The sequence below is a fragment of the Gopherus flavomarginatus genome, chromosome 5 (genome assembly GCF_025201925.1).
Source record: "Gopherus flavomarginatus isolate rGopFla2 chromosome 5, rGopFla2.mat.asm, whole genome shotgun sequence".
NCBI classification, from domain to species: domain Eukaryota; kingdom Metazoa; phylum Chordata; order Testudines; family Testudinidae; genus Gopherus; species Gopherus flavomarginatus.
Genome location: NC_066621.1, coordinates 117,251,159 through 117,268,097, shown reverse-complemented (window position 1 = coordinate 117,268,097; position 16,939 = coordinate 117,251,159). Strand labels below are relative to the sequence as shown.

Here is a 16,939-nt window from a genome sequence, read left to right as displayed (position 1 = left end):
GAGTCATGTGCTGAGTGCAGGAACCGTGGCCTTACTGGATATAGGTAGGACTCTGAGTACTCTGCAGCAGGCTGGTTCCAAATTCTGCAGCAAGGGTCTCTTCTTTCAGTGACCAAGCTGGGGACTGCCGCAGCTTAAGGTAAATGGAAAAATTGTTTTATAGTGAATTTTAAAATAATTCACTTTTGTTTCACCTGTTGCTTTGGTATTAAACTAAACAAATGTATCCTACACCTACATTTTCAGCATTTTGCAGATTTTTGTATTGGCAGCTCACAACTGCAGCATAGAACCTGTTCAGAGGGGAAGGGGAGGAGCAGGAAATGTTGATCATTGAATAGGGAATAAGTCTCTTGGGGAGAGAGGCAGTTGGTGATTATGGGACAAACACATTCACTACTAAAACCATCAGTGAGTTCATTAACATTGTTGACACTCTAATTTTCATATTTAGGTTTCAGCATCAACAACCCACCAAGATGAAAGGGGAAATTCAAAATTTTCAGAGCTATTGTTTGTCTGTCTGCAGACTCAGGCAGACGTTGCTGCATCAGTGACACTTGTTTCACACGCTTAAGGATTTCTTTGCACTCATAAGCTTTAGCAGTGTATGTAATAATGAAAGCTGAGATCCTTGAGCACAGTTCTGCACCAATAAGCATATCCTGCAGCATTACAGATTTACACAGGGCCTTAGCCATACAGTGCACCTGTCCATTTGAGTAGGCATGGGAAAGAAGAGGCATTCCTTCTCAACTCTTGTGGCCATCAGCTGATGGCTTGAAACCTGATTTCTCCTCCTAAGGGCATAATTAAAGCTACCTGAAAGCCCAGGGTGGCATTTGTATCATACCTCACTGAGAGACCAGCCCTTTCCCTAGGATAGGGTAGCTAAAATGCTTTCCCTTGCTGTTGTCTCCTTAATTCCTCATTCTCAGGCTTCAAGGGTACTGACAGTATCCACCTGAGCTCTGGATGTGCATCCTTACCAGGCTTTTATATATTACAGAATATGCAGGGGGGCACAAAGCTGCATGGCCAGCTGGGGCATGGAGACAAAGCTTCATACCGGCAGCCAAAGCGTGTGGAGAAGTTGCAGGGGAAGGCTATCCACCAGGTGTCCTGTGGGGATGACTTTACCGTTTGCATCACAGGTGAGAGACTGATTGGGTGGCATGAGGAGAGACCCTGGTCTGCTGCACAGTGGACCAATCTCTCTCCAAGACCAGATCAGCAGAGCAACTTTACCAGGGAAAGGCTACTCTTTGGCTTTCTCAGAGCTTCTCAAACAAGAGGCCTGCAGGTCCCAGCATGCAATGATCCATCTTAATATGAACAACTAGGTTACGTTTCAGGCAAAGACTTTATAATCTCCTTGGGCCACTCCATTGTATTAAAGATGAGGGTGACCACAGGGATCAGGCTCCTTTGGCCACTCCACGGGAGGCTAATAGGCAGCCTGATGCAAGCTCCGTATGCTGTCTGAGTTTGCTCCTTCTTTCATGCAGATGAAGGCCAGATGTATGCCTTTGGCTCGGACTATTATGGTTGCATGGGTGTTGACAAGGCATTTGGCTCTGAGGTCCTGGACCCTCTGCAGCTGGACTTCTTCCTCAACAATCCTGTGGAGCAAGTCTCCTGTGGAGATAATCACGTGGCTGTTCTGACCAGAAATAGAGAGGTCTACTCGTGGGGCTGTGGGGAGTATGGTATGTGCAGTCATGTCACGTCCTCTTTCTGGGACCTGTTCCAAGCTTTGGAGGCCTAGGGACATCAGACACAGTATGACCCTGAGAGGGAATGGAAACACATTCACTTTTACTCGCAACTGGCAGGACGGTGGCTACGATGCAGTTATATAGAGCAGGGAATAGATGAGGGCTGCCTAGGGCATCTTGGAGGCCAAAAATCATGTAGTCGTTCATGAGGTTTTCTTTCCAAATTAGATTGAGAGATGAGGAATGAACCTTTCGGATTTTACTAGGAAGTTGGGAGGCAGGGTGGTTTCCCCAGGAACAGATACTCTGCCTTTGGGTTGCAGAGTTCTTTGTGAACTGCAGCAGTGCACGTTGTCCTTCATGAATAGAGAGCAGCACTGTTTTCCCAGAAGCAGGGCTCCTGGCTTTGGGGGATTTTCCTAGGAGGCCTAGGACAGCCCAAGGACAGGCCTCTCAGCCATGGAAAGATTGTGCATTCCTGTTTCTCACCATAGTCTCTCTGCTGACACAGGGCGTCTGGGTTTGGATTCGGAAGAGGATCACTACACCCCTCAGAAGGTAAAACTCCAGCCGCCTCCTTCTGAAACACTTCTCAGGCATTAATCTGGGCCCAAATGAGTCACTGTTTTTGAAAATTTGCTGCCTGAGTTTGTTTTTCCCAAGGCACTGCAGAGCTTTGAGGGTTCCATATTCACTTAACCAATCACTGGCACTAGATCTAATGGCAGCTATCGGTCTGTCTGAGATGGGAAATATAGCTCTCAAAATGGCCAAGCTAGGGTGCTCCCCGTGCCTTGTGACTTTCAGCTTCACTGCTCTGCGACCTCCTTGCAGAGACAAATAATGGCAAGTGGTGAACTTGACAAGAAAGTCCCGTAGGAGAGGAGCTTCCTGAACTATTAGTCAGTACCAAATTCCATGCCCCAGATCTACAGAGGAAAATTGCACTTCTCTAACCTACTGAAATTCTTTGAATATTTCACAAAATAATGGCAAAAGGAAAATGAGTTGATACAACTTGTCAGAAATTATTGGAAATCCATATAAAATCCCTCCCAAAAGGAGTGGGAGGTGAAGTTCTATCATGGGTTAGAAACCAGCTAAGAGACAGAAAACGAAGGATCAATTTTCTTCATGGCAAGAAGTTTACTTGGAGGCTCCAAGTGTTGTTGTATTTATTAATGATCAGAACAGATGGATTACCCCCCCTCTGTTTAATTTTGCAGATTACACAAAATTATGTAGGTTAGTCAATAGTAGAGAAGACTGTGAGGCACTCTGGAACCTCACATGGAACCAGCAAGTCTGCATGGCTAAAATGTTTACTGTGATCATTTTCCGCCACTCACTACAAAGATCACTCCTCACCATCTTTTCTTTACCAAAAAGATGTTGTGTAGATAAACAATCCCCTGATCTTTCATACTTGTTCTTACTTCCCCTACGCTGTCTGTTGTTCTAATTCAGTGAGGATCAGATGTTTACATTAAATAGGAAAGAAGATGCAGAAGGAAGAAAAACACATGCTTTGGGGATAAAAGCCAAATTCTGATAGTGCTTAATAAGTGACTTCCCTTATGGAGTAATAACAGTTACTAATGCAAAATACCATTAAGGTCACAAGCTTGGTAGGATTCACTGGAGGATCATACGTTGATATGAATGGGCTTCAGGTCATAAAACCGAACTAATTGTCAGGAAAATGTAACTTTCCGGTGGGTAGTTTATTCTGTTATGAAGTTTCTTACATATCATCTGAAGAAGCTTGTATTGGCCATTGTCAGGAATAGGACCTAGACTAGATGAACCACTGCTTTGATCTAGTCAGGTGTTTGCTGTGTTCTCGGTTTCGACCTTTGCTTCTGCTCGGTATCTGTCAGGTCTTGATTCCTGGCAATTATGTTTTCAATCTAGGTGGATGTTCCAAAGACCTTGAATATTGTCTCAGTCCAGTGTGGCTGTGATGGGACTTTCCTGCTGACCCAGACGGGCAAAGTGCTGGCATGTGGACTCAACGAGTTCAACAAACTGGGCCTGAACCAATGCACGTCTGGGATCATCAACCATGATGTGAGTGCATCTGGTGCTCCTGTGCCTGCTCCCAGGGTTTCCTAGAAGATGGGGAAGCAGAGGTCCCCCAACAATGGCAAGGAGTCCATCACATGGGATACGTCCATCCACTGGATCCCAGCTCAGAACTGCAGGGGGAAGGGAAATCCTAACGCACCTGCTAGTATGATGAGAGGCAAATCATTCCCCAGCCTCACATCTGCCAGTGGGTTCAGTTCACTTCTGTGGTGGTAAAACAGCATGTTAGCTGCATCTGGGGCACTCATACAACGTAAGTGGAATCTGAACCTGGCAGGAATTGCCTGTCTTCTTGCAGGGCTGGCAGACCCAGCACAGTCCTCTATCCAAGACTTGCATAAATAGATCTTGGCTGATGAATGTGCGTGATGTGTGTGCCCCTGGGGTGCTGGCTCTGGGCTTTACCTGATTATGTCTGGTCTCTTCCTTCAGACCTACTATGAAGTTCCTTACACCACTTCCCTTACTCTGGCCAAGCAGCTCTCCTTCTACAAGATCCGCACCATTGCCCCAGGAAAGACGCATACAGCTTCCATAGATGGTGAGACCAACTCACAGTGCAAGTGGTATTGGGGAATGGCTCCACTTCCCCACTCCCAGTTAGAGGAGCTAGTTGTCCCCAGGGATAGGCTTTCACTGTACATGTCACTGGCTTGTATGCTGTGTTCGGAGTTAGTAGGATACCATTTGTGCTGGTCCTTTAAATCAGCTCTATTCCATTTCATTTCAGCTCCACTGAGCAAAGTAGAAGCTCATGAAGCCCCATCCAGTGATTGCGAGCCGAGTGCTGACCTCTGGGCACTGAAGGTTTTAGATAGGGTCTCAGCTCCCTTTGCCACTGGCTGTCAGTTCCTGGAGCAGGCATGAATTTCACGTTGTTCAGCAGCAGCAATATCAGAGCTTGGGTCAGCCCTCCTAAAGGGAGGAGAGGCTCGTGCATGGAAAGGATAATACCTTGGGAAAGGCTGACGTTCAGCTTTAGAACCTGATCAGGCACCTTGGTTCCCCCTGCCAGAGCACCTCAGTTAAGGCACTGGGGAAGAGTCACGGGATCCAGAGTCAAAGGTGGGAAGCAAAGAGATATTTGAATGGCTGGGGGATTTTCTTGGGTTGAAGCAATTATCACTGGCTAATAGTCCCCTTCCAGCATGACCAAGTTCTTAGCTGAGTCCTTTTGGTCATGGGCTGTTGCTAGTAATTCTCTCTGCCTGCATGGCTGCTTCCTGTCTTGGGTACCTACCATGACTCTCCTCATTCCTCCTCTCAGAGCGGGGACGCTTGCTGACCTTCGGCTCCAACAAGTGTGGACAGCTGGGTGTTGGCGACTATAAGAAGCATCTGGGAATTAACCTGCTAGGAGGCCCCCTTGGGGGTAAGCAGGTGATCAGGGTTTCATGTGGAGATGAATTCACCATAGCTGCTACTGACGGTGAGTGGGCATTTGTGGGGCTGCAGTGGACTCCTCCTGTGGGCTGGGTCTGCAGAATAGTTGACATTTGGCTCCCATCTAGCAATGGAAGCATGTCATGTATCTTCTGCCATTCAGGGCAGCACAGAAAGGCTGCCATCTTTGCAGTTAGCCCTGGCACGGTCAGGCTCTGAAAGGCTGTGACTGGAACAGGGAAATTTTCCCAGATTGGTGCCATATCAATGGGGTAGGGCAGCACAAAGCTTTAGCTAACGCTGTCCATAGGCTGCCAAGTGGTGGGCTGGAGACTAGCTGCTAGACTTCACTACACATAATTTTAGCCTTCCAATGGCTAGTTGGTAGCAGGTGGACTAGAGGCCCTGTCTGTCTTGAACTGGAGTAGCTATGGTAAAGAAGTGAGGTGTGGTGGGGCCCCTGGAAGGGTAATGAGATGTTTCTAAGTTCAGGCTGATGGATCAATTTTTTCCTAGATAACCATATCTTTGCCTGGGGCAATGGTGGGAATGGACGTCTGGCAATGACACCGACAGAGAGAGCTCATGGCTCCGATATTTGTACTTCATGGCCTCGGCCCATTTTTGGGTCCCTGCACCACGTTCCAGATCTGTCCTGCCGTGGCTGGCACACCATTCTCATTGTTGGTGAGTGTGTTTCAGAGACAGGGGCTGTTCCAAGGACATTTGTTGTGATAACTCAGTACTCACTAACATGAGCTTACTGGGAGAGAGGGTCAAGATCACTTGCGAGTTCATGTTGGTCCCAGTACTGGAACGCTGGTTTTGTCCTGTTTTGATTTGTACCGCCTTTGTGAGAGCCCTTTACCGAAGGGATATTCTTTCTTTCCATAGAAAAGGTGCTGAATTCCAAAACCATCCGATCCAACAGTAGTGGCTTGTCCATTGGTACTGGTGAGTAATCAGCCCTGGGTAAAAGCCACGTGAGTCACTCCAAAGCTGGGGTTCCTGGGCAGCAGCAGCTTTGATGCACACTGGAAAGGTTCAGACATGTGCAGGGTCATTTCAAAGGGCTTTCAGAACCAGTCATTACCCATCCCACCGTCACTGCTTCCTGCCTTCGCTGGGCTTCCTGGTCTCCTTCCCTACTGGGGCCAGCTGGCTGCCTCCTTCTCCAGTATAGTAGTACCTGTGAGGAGCATGATTATAGGAGGTTACTTGCCTCAATTAGCACAGTGTGACACATGTCTGCTTAGGTGCAAGCAAAACCAGTCCTTATTAACCAAACCAGGTTTCACCCCACTCAAACCCCTTAGAAGTGTGAGATCTGAGAAAACTAGAGCAGCTGAAATTTCTGAGGAGCAAAGACTTCAGGTCCTTGCTGGAGGCCCTGGAGATAACAAATGTGAGAGCCAAGCAGCAGAAATGTAAATGTCTGTATGCTACATGTTGAAGTCCCCGCCCAGCAGAGGGCTTGCAGATTGAGTTAGACTGAATGCAGACAAGAAGGCGCATGGTCTGTGCAGGCTGGTTCTATTATTTTATCCAGTCACCGTGGTATCTAGGTGTGAATTATGGTATCTGTGTCAAACTGGCTCAGGCCTCTGTATTTTTTCAGACATGGCCCTTGCACCAATGCACTGTGAGAGTGGATGCAGTTGGTCCTGTCACATGGTTTCAGTTCTGTCTTTGCAAGGTCTCAAAGAAGAATGTGAGGGGTTTTAAATAAAGAGAAGGAGGCCAACTAGTGCACAGGATGAGGAAGGGCCAAGCCTAAGGGGAAGGATCCGAACAGCATGGGAGAGGAGTAGGAAGAGATGGAAACAGGAGCTGAGCTGTGTGGGGCCTTTAACATGAGATGTTTGAACTTGATGTGAAAGGCAAGAGGAGATCAGTAAAGGGAGGTGATATGGTGACAGCTGCTGGAGGGGACACCTCTGGCAGAAACATTTTGGATGGACTGAAGGAGGGCAAGATCAGAGGCTTCTGGTGGGAGAGCTGGACAGTGTGGGATCTGTGTCTAGTTAGCTTAGCCTGGGGTGCCAGTGGTTCAGTAACTCTCACCAAAGTGGCAACGACATCATTAACTTTCAAACAGACTGTGTTAGAAGGGTTAGGAAGGCAGGGCAGGCTGATAGGATTGGGCTGGATGCTTGTGGAGGTGGTGGAGCTGGATGAGTATCTACAGAGATGAAGACAAGGAGATAGTGTGTGTGTGGGGGGGAAAGCAGTCAACTCTTCTGTCTGATCAGTCCAGGCATTTGTTGTCAGTGTCCCTTTATGTGACAGGAACATAAGAACGGCCATACTGGGTCAGACCAAAGGTCCATCTATCCCAGTATCTGTCTATCGACAGTGGCCAATGCCAGGTGCCCCAGAGGGAGTGAACCTAACAGGCAATGATCAAGTGATCACTCTCCTGCCATCCATCTCCATCCTCTGATGAACGGAGGCTAGGGACACCATTCTTCACCCGTCCTGGCTAATAGCCATTTATGGACTTAACCACCATGAATTTATCCAGTTTTCTTTTAAACACTGTTATAGTCCTAGCCTTCACAACCTCCTCAGGTAAGGAGTTCCACAAATTGACTGTGCGCTGCATGAAGAACTTCTTTTTATTTGTTTTAAACCTGCTGCCTATTAATTTCATTTGGTGACCCCTAGTTCTTGTATTATGAGAATAAGTTAATAACTTTTCCTTATCCACTTATAACTTAGGGAAGCAGCTTGATGGACAAGGAGGTGGTTACCTATTTAGAGTCACCCAGGGACTTTGGGGTTGGGAGAGGTGGGGCCAGGAAGCAAGATTGTGTGGCAGAGGGTCACTTTTGGGGAGGGTGGCATGGTGTTTTATGACTTACATGGCTGGAAGGAGACAGTCCAGGCAAATACTCACCCTCAGGGTTCTGCAGTTAAAGTAGCTTCTAGGAGGATAACCTCCTCTTCTCTTTTATCTGCCTCATCTGGAATCCAGCACCTGCTGCATTCCCTGAACTGACAGAGCCAGTGAAATGTGTAAGGTTGCTGCTTCTCTTTCTTGTCTGCCAGTGGCTCAGAGCTCCACAACTGGTGGAGGAGAGGAGGAGGAAAATGAACGGGAATTTGAAACCCCTGATCCAAGTGGAGGCTTTCGGGGAACCATGGAAGCAGATCGTGGAATGGGGGGCTGGGTCAGTGCAACAGAGGCCATGGGGGACAGCAATGCCGACAGCAGCTCCTGCCCTGGCTGGCTGCGTAAGGTAACAAACTGCCTCATGAATTTATCTAAAATCCCAGGGATCACGGTTAATGGAGAACAAGCTGCCCCTTTTTCCTCAAAGAGCCCAGCAAGAGGAGCTCCAAGAGGCTTCTCTCTAAACTGTCTGCAGCCTTTCTAATTCCCCACCAGAGGGCATAAGAGACCTCCTCTTCACCAGATTGGCATTTCTCTGCACTTCTTGTTCTGTGGTAGTACCTGGATTTAGACACACAGCCAACACCACTGGTTTGGTCAACTTAATGTACGCTATTTACACCCACACACCTCATACATCATTTGAAAGCTTATCACGTCTGCTTTAAGATGAGGTACAATGTGGAGCCGTCAAGTGGCGCTGTTACCATAGAAAAGGGATAAACAGTGACACCAAAATGACCATGTAGCAATACAACAAGTCTCTGGTGCGGCACCTCCTGCTGTCCTCCAGGGAATTGGCTTTTCCAGCCTTGGAGCGCCCTCTGCTGGCTGGTGTCCCACCTGTCGCTGGCCTCCATGTCCTTCCTAGACCCTAGTGCCCCTTTACCTTGGGTGCTGCCCTCTGTCAGTACCCCCACAGATCTGGGTCTCCTCTCCCTGAGGAACCCTTAACCCTCTATCTCCACCTCACCTCAGTCTATGGCTACTGCCAGTCTCCATCTAGCCCCCACTCACTGGGGCAGACTGCAATGTACAAGCCATTCGTCATTGGCAAAGAGGGGGTTTGGACCTGCTGTCTTTGCCTAACCCCTGGGCTGCCCCCTGCAATCCCAGTACCTGGTTTGGCCTTGCACAGGGCCTGCAGCCTGGGGAGTTGCCAGGCAGGAGCTCCTCTCACTTTTCCCCAGCCCTGCTCTGTTGCCTGCACCTTCAGCTCCCAGGCAGCTAGGTCCTTCTCCCCCTGAAGCTGGAGTGAGAGTGCCTAGCTCCTGGCTCATAGCCCTGTTATCAGGGCCAGCTGAGGTCTGATTGGGCCATGGCCCAGCTGTGGCTGCTTCCCTAATCAGCCTAGCTTTTAGCTCCCAGCCCTCTCCCAGGGTTGACTGTAACCCTTTCCAGACCAGGGAGCAGGTGACCACCTTGCTACAGACCACTTTGAAATATTTGCATACATTTGTTAGTTTAATGACTCTAGGTGTTATTGCAAGACATAAAATTCAATTTCTTTGTGACCCAAAGCATCACATCATCAATCTAAAGGTGAAACAAAATCTAATAACACATTTTCACAGGTATCATTGAAATGTAATAGCGCTGGTAACATCTCCAGTCAAGATCTTGTTCATCATTATGATCTCTGTCAAGAGTGCATGGGATAACATAGTCTTCATTGCCTTGGCTTATACACAGTTCTGTGCAGGGAAGATTGTTCTGACTACAGACGCAGTAGATTGTGCAACAACCTTTACTGATACAGGCACAAATAAGGGCTTGTAGAAACTCAGCTGCTATCGGGCCCTTGAAAAGTACAGGCAGTAGTTCATTCTCTACATTGCAATAGTGATCCAATAGCTGGTTTACCGATTTGTGGGGACATTCAAATATTTGTTTGCCAAGGTGCACTTTTTATGTGCTTTTCAGAACTGTCCTCAGGCCTAGATTGAGGCATAAGCAATTCGGTTCTCTATGGGTCTTTTTCTTTCTCATGCTGGTCAGACAGCACTGCTACCAACTTCTTTGGTGCAGAAATTGCAGCTTGTCCATCACTCTTTCCCGATTTGGCAAGATATCTGAAGTGGTACGGTACCTTTGTTTTGACAACATTAAACACAGTTTTTTCTAAATACTAAACAGGGCTGATACAGACACATCCTGTTAATACATGTACAGCAGGAAGTGCGTTGCAGAAGTCAGAGTGAATGCATCACAAATTGCATGCACAGATATGAAGCAGTGCTTGTCCGTTCTGCTGGTAATGGTGCCTACATGTTACCTATGTGTTCCAGTTTTGGAAAGCAATGAACAGCAAGGATCAAAACTTGTGTATCAGGTAACCTTCATATGGTTCCTTTGACACATAGAGAGCCAAAATCTATATTGGTACATACAGCATGCAAAAGTATCTTTTTGTCTTCTTTCTCTTGAGTGCTGTATAAGTCTTGGACTACTTCAAAACCCTCTACTGGTGATGGCCTTTGCTTATTTCACCATCAGAAAAGCCTTCTGCAAAAAGGAATGTTTGTGTTGGGTGTGCTCCTGCACACTCAGGTGCATTTTTAACCCTATATTCATAGAGGAATTTTAGAAGTGACCGCCTGTTGGATACCACATTCAGAATTTTTTTCCGTGGAGGCACAGGGCATCCACCAATCACCTGGTATTTCTTGCATCCAGCCTTAGATCCTGTCCAGCACTGTGTGTCAGCAGTTTTCACAAAGTTCCTGCCATATCTGTCAAAGACTTTGATTACAGAATTGGCTTTGTCAAATCCTTTTAGGACCTGCCTTAGGTACTCAGCAGGTAATTCATCGAATGCGTAGAATTAGTCTCCAGCCATCAGCTGTATGACAGCCATGGCATCTCTGGCTTCTTTGTTGTATGCGCTTTGCTCATGGAGTCTTCCAACTTGAGCTTCCAGCTGATGCCTTAATTCAGTTTTATCTGTTCTTTTCATTGTTTCATCAGTATGGAAGAGGGACACAGGCACAGGTCCTATTGGGTGATTGAGAAGAGTTGCCATTGAAACATCATCTCTGCATCTTGCTAAGGACTGGGCTCTGCAGAAAACAATTTTAGGACTAATAGCTGCTGCACGTTTCCCTCCTTTGCCTGACTTAAACTTGGTGGTCTTGGCCATGTCAGAAAATGTTTTGGATGCCAGATTTCTTGACTGAGCTGAAAAAGATATGTCCTGTCAGAATCAAGTGCCCCTCTCATAAGTCTGTATTTGTTCTTCACCGACATCTGCTGTTTTCAGTAGACTCTTGTACACCTGATTTTTACATGCAGTCCAGCAAATAGCTTGATAAACTCCTTCGGATGTGATTCAGGTCAAATGGGTTTGTCATATAGTTGATGACATTGTTGATAAGAGTTGTAACATGCTCTTCATCCTTCAGTGCAGAAGTCTTCATTACTTCTCGTTAGGCCACTTCTTTCTCCCATAGCTTTTGCATATTTATATTACGGCTCTGTGTATTATCATCTCTAACACTGAGCTCTGCATAAGTGTCACTGAATTAAAAAGCCAGTTTCTAGAATATTTCAAATGCAAGTACTGCACGCATAGGCAATTACAAATTAAAATATTTTACCAAGCAGACTAGATGCTACATTATATGTACAATAGCTTACAGATGGAGAAGCATTATATTAGAAATTCACATACATTTATGTGTACTTACTATGCAGCACAAACTGTAGGCATGCAATCTGCTTCTACTGGTGCAAAACTTTCAGTATGAGACTGATCTGATCAGCAAATTTTCAATTGAAGGTATAGAAAACTATACCTTATCACTTGTAAGATACTTTGATATTGATATTCACCATTTTTTGCCACATTCTAAACAGCTTCATTTCTGAAAAAAATACTTGCCCATGCGAAACTAAAAAATCTTTTAATATATTGTTGTTTGGTAGCTTTGACCAATAAGTACTACACTAAGGTGCTGAAATTAAGTTAAACAGTAAAAACTGTACTTATGGTCCTGTTGCAGTGTTTCTGGAACTGTGCAGAAAATGACACTTTTTTGTTTTAAGATACCAGTGTTTCACCTTGTCTACAGGCTTATGGCACCACTTGACTACTTCATTTTATGCCTCTTCTAAACATTCATAAAATAAGCTTTCAAGTTATATATGGTGTGGGCGTGTGTAGGGTGAGTACATTAGTATGGCCCTTTTTGGAGAATTGTTGCACACCTAAATGGTCACATAAATGGGACCTGTTGGCCAACCAGCCCACACCAGGAATGGTGTGGAGTTCACCCCAATGAAGATCTGAGAGCCTAGTGCTGTCCCAGGCTACTATCCAGAGGAGAGTGTCGCTGCTAGTCTGACTTCAAGCAAGGGGTCTGCTGTATGAGCCCTTAAGCCATAATCTTGTTTTCCACCACAAGAGGGTGCTGGTGTCCTGACTGAAGAGATGCAGGGTGTTTAGGAGCATGAGGAATCTCTGATACAATGTTGCTTGCTTGTGTGTGTCCAGGAACTGGAGAATGCTGAATTCATCCCCATGCCTGACAGCCCCTTTCCTATGAGCACAGACTCTTCCGAGCCTGAAAAGGAGACTCTTCCCTACGTGGAACTGCAAGGACTCAAAGCGGCCTCTGATGCTCCTGCAGAATTCAACAAGCCCAAGACAGAGCCCCAGGTAACATATATCTTAAGACCACATCTCCCACAATGAATGAAGGTTGACTAAGAGCTGATGGGAGCACAAATGGCAACGTTTGAGTTGTGGGGAGGTCTAGTGGGGGCCATTGGGTCAGGCTAATTGATGGTCTGGATGAGAGTGGAAAAGGGCAAGTTAATGATGATCACAGTTGATGCTAACTTGGGAGGAGTTGTGAATACCAGTGAGGAGAAAGAAATCCAAGAGACAGTAAACACATGGGCAGGAAATAAAATGAGTTTCAGCTTAAGAAAAATGCAGGTAACGCATCTGGGGAAAATATTAACCCCATGCTGGGAGACTCCAGTGGGAGGGAGGAACCTGGGAAGCATGGACAGGGCAGGAAATTATACAGGAGTTTACAGTGCTGCCATCTCTAGATGAGGTGCTAATTCCCGACTCACCTGGGAAATTAGGCTGGGGTGGGGAGGCATCAACAAGGATCTCAGAATGACAAGCAGGTAGGGACAACAGCTGCAAAGAGGGAGAGGGAGGAAGGTGTGTCCAAGTCTGGGGTCAGGGGAATTGGCAGTGAATAACATAAGGGTTAATATCGAGCTGACCTGGCTGCCGAAGGATCCAGCACTTAGCACTTGAAAATCTGCAGCTTCAGCAGCTGTGGTGCCATCTTCCATCCTCATTCTCTCTCACCATGGCACAGACAGCCACTGGCCTGGGAGGTTTCACATGTTCCACACACATACAAACTCACTCCCCCATCTCTCTTTGCAGCAAATGTGTTCAACTCTAGCCCTGCCCTGTGTAGAGGGAAAGGCAGCATCTCCAGCTTCAGCCTGTGTGTGCAGCACTTTGCAAACTGAGGTGGAGCGGTTGCAGGGCTTGGTGTTACAGTGTCTGGCTGATCAACAGAAGCTGCAGGAGGAAACCAGTCGTCTTAGTGCCCAGCTCCAGAGGTTCTGCAGGGGGACGGAGGGAATGCAGCAGGTGAGGACATTCCTTGGATGGGGCATTCAGGCTGAGAACTCCCACATCTGTTGGAAGTTGTGTGTGGGGGTAGAGAACTTTGATCCTGACTCTGGCTGGATTTGGGGGAGGGGAGGAGAAGAGGAAGAGCTTTTAATCAAACTCAAATCTCTTAAGCCAGGAGGAGATGGGACAGAGCAGAGGGGTGTAGGGTAAAAATTCCTTGTGCCTGTTGCTCTTTGTCAACTGCAAAGACACTCTGGTTTACCCTATGGCAATAATATAATAGTAATACAGCCATGAGGCGGGCACTTCAGTGCCTAAAGGGCTTTAGGCAACTTGTATTTCTCCTGTCCAAGAAGAAGGGAGCAGTTAGATGTAGTGTGCCCTGGCTGGGATTGCCATAGTAGCTCTCTCTGTGATAGAAACTTGCATCTGGAGTAGCCAGCAAATTGTGTATGGCCAGCAGCCAAGTTCTGGGAGTGATTGACTGTTTTGTCTGGACAGCTGCAGGCTCATTCCAAAGGAACCCAGACAGCCAAAGAAGAGATGGAAACGGATCCAAAAACTGACTTGGATTCAGATTCCTGGTGTCTCTTGGGAACGGACTCATGCCGCTCCAGCCTCTAGTCTCCTGAGCCTGCTGGGGTCCATTCAACTTCACAACACACTAACTGAATGCAGAGAGCGGCTTTCCTGGCTTCAGGTCACTCACAGATAAGGAGCGAGGGCGGAGGCTCCAGAGCAACACCCATGTACGTTTGGTGATATGGTCTAGGAGTGAGTTTTCAGAGTGGCAGGGCCCTGAGCTCCAGGCCATGGTCAGCTCAGTGATTATGGCAGCAGCAGCTCTTCTCTGTACCTCATCCATCAATCCTGCCCTTGAGGCAAGACGACCCTGGACCCATCATGTTGATGGCTCCAGTAGCAACTTGTGGCCCTTTTGTTTCATTGCTTCCTGAGAGCTGCCCTTGGGACCCCAGCATTAGTCGCTGCACTTCTAGGTGAGAGAAAGAGAACCATTGAGAACGGAAGTTGGCTGAACTCTAACTCCCCTACCTTCACTTTAGAGTGCTGAACTCTGAGCTGCTCCCGGCCATTATGGCAATGGACAGGGCTCTAGCCTGTGGGACAGCTCAATGCTGCTCATGGGCAAACAGAGCTTTGAATGTGTTTTACTCTGGAGGCAGTGGGGAGATGGTGATAGAAAGCATGCCCCTGACTTGAGGTGCAGCCTTTAGCCATACAGCTGTGTGCCCTAGTCCTACAGATGAAGTTTAAATGCTTTATTCTGAGGACCTAGCACTTGGCTAGTGCTTTTCACCCTCCAAGCACTGCACAAACACGAGAATTGGATGTAGTTTCCAGTTGTAACAGAGGGAACTGCTTGAGATAGGGTTCTTGAGTTCAGACCAGCTGCTTCCTAACCAGAAAAGGTGTGTCTGGATCTCAGGTTGTGTCACACTCATTACTCCATCTGTTCAACTAGTTTTGGGTGCCAGAGCTCCTCTTGTCAAGTCTGGTTTCTCAGAGCGAGTCCATTGCTGCTCCTGGCTTTGCTTCTACTTCTCCCTCACAATAGGCTGACACACAGTCTCCATGCTGGTGTCGGCCTCGTCAGTATTTCCCCCGACCCCACTCCATTGTTTTGACAAAGTGGGAGCACAGCTGCCCTCTCAGCATGGGTCTCTACTGCAGTGCACATAGAATGTATCTTTCCCAAGGGCAGTATATGGTTAGGCCTCAGTCTAAAGCTCACCCCTTCTCTAGCTGCACCAGGTTCTCTCCCAAGGAACTTGAAGTGGCCTGACACTTGGGACTTTCCCATATCCCTAGTAGGGAATGAGATTAGATTTTTCTAAATTGTTTAGCTAATTGACTTGGGGTGGATTTTTGGGTTGGAAAGGGCCTCTAGGGGGAAGCTAGTCCCTCACCCCTTCCCCAGGGTGGGGCTTCTAGGAAGCAGAGTCCTCTCCTCCCGTGCAGTGGGGTGGGACTGTGATTTCATTATCCCTAAAACTGTCCCCATCACCAGGGTGTCTCTAGTGTTGCCTTGAATCTTTCAATGAGAGCTGTTTCACCTTCCTTAGACTTTTCTTCCTTTGTGGGGACTGTTTAAGGGTGCTAACGTTTTTCTTGATGAAATCCTCTGTCTGGGGACAGATGCCAAAGTGTCATGCTTGGAATCAGTGCTCTTTTAGGATCTTCTCTCGTGCCTATCACTGTAGTATCCTAGAGCTGAATCAAATGCATTCTGTTCTGGGCAGCAACCTGGGCAGACTTAGACCTCAATCTGGCTGTCCTTATTGTTATAGGGAGGGAAGGAGGGAGACAGCTCCAGTGTAGGGTCTTGAATGCCAGGAGTTCAAGGGTTGCTTGGTTACTGTTGGTGACTATGCCCTCTCTTCTCCCATATGTATTGGAGCCAGTTTTTAGGTTAGGAGTCCCAGCATAAGAATTCTGTTGCTGCAGTGGAGATGGAGTCTCTCATGTTGCAGCAGTGGCTTTGAGAAGGAGTGAAGTGCTAAGCCTAAGCCATGTCCAATAAGCAAGCACCAAGCTGATGGGAGTTGCTCTCCTGCAGTGCACTGCTATCCTCATTTCTCAGTGCTCTGCAGTTGGGAAGACTGGATTCCCCTTGGGTCTAGTAGAGGATTCAGATCCCTGGCAGAAAGTGTCCTGTGCTCCATAACCTCATATGTGCCTTAGAGGATTCACGCTATCCAAGTGGTGCCTATTACAGACCACTGATTTTCACACCAGCTAGCTATGCAACCAAAAAAGCAGTTTAAACCCAGCATTATGTTTTGGGCTGGAAAGTGAAGGGCAAGTGGGCAGAAGTGCCTTTGAACAGTTTCAAAACCCTTTTTACTTCTCCCCCTTTTGCATTGCTAGCTCCATATGTCAGTCTCTCTTGCTAGTTTTGCTATTGAGTTGTTATAGTGGAACACGACTTATGCCTGCTCTGACACTGGCAGAATAACTAGTTTGTCATTGTCTTTCTTTGAAAGAATAAAGAGTGGAGTGGTTTGTAGTTTGTTTAAATAAATGTTTAAACTAATTCTCCAGTGCGTCCTGACTCTGTGCATATTCCCACCTCTGCTCCAGGCAGAATCTCAGCTCAGGGCAGGTTCCTGTTGGAGCAGGGTCTCCTGTGTTCTCATTCCACCAAGAGGTGTGGGGAAAGTGTGCACGCACTCAGCTTAGGAGAAGGTTCATTGCTGTGACAAAGTGGCAAGTTTTGCATTACTA

The 16,939-nt window shown here is 47.2% G+C and overlaps 1 protein-coding gene across 4 annotated transcripts in view; it reads left to right on the top strand.

Moving 5' to 3' along the window:
• Positions 1–16,749, top strand: part of NEK9 (NIMA related kinase 9) — a 39,380-nt gene extending 22,631 nt beyond the window's left edge. For 3 of the 4 annotated variants that reach the window (XM_050955662.1, XM_050955664.1, XM_050955665.1), the window contains 12 exons: positions 1,010–1,154; positions 1,509–1,709; positions 2,230–2,276; positions 3,633–3,788; positions 4,239–4,347; positions 5,074–5,235; positions 5,706–5,876; positions 6,084–6,143; positions 8,241–8,431; positions 12,578–12,742; positions 13,496–13,708; positions 14,195–16,749. In XM_050955662.1, the coding sequence (XP_050811619.1) occupies positions 1,010–1,154; positions 1,509–1,709; positions 2,230–2,276; positions 3,633–3,788; positions 4,239–4,347; positions 5,074–5,235; positions 5,706–5,876; positions 6,084–6,143; positions 8,241–8,431; positions 12,578–12,742; positions 13,496–13,708; positions 14,195–14,317 (1,743 nt within the window). In that variant the 3' untranslated portion in view covers positions 14,318–16,749. The remainder of the gene's footprint in view (positions 1–1,009; positions 1,155–1,508; positions 1,710–2,229; positions 2,277–3,632; positions 3,789–4,238; positions 4,348–5,073; positions 5,236–5,705; positions 5,877–6,083; positions 6,144–8,240; positions 8,432–12,577; positions 12,743–13,495; positions 13,709–14,194) is intronic. The other variant, XM_050955663.1, reaches the window with a different exon arrangement.
• The last annotated feature ends 190 nt before the right edge of the window (positions 16,750–16,939 follow it).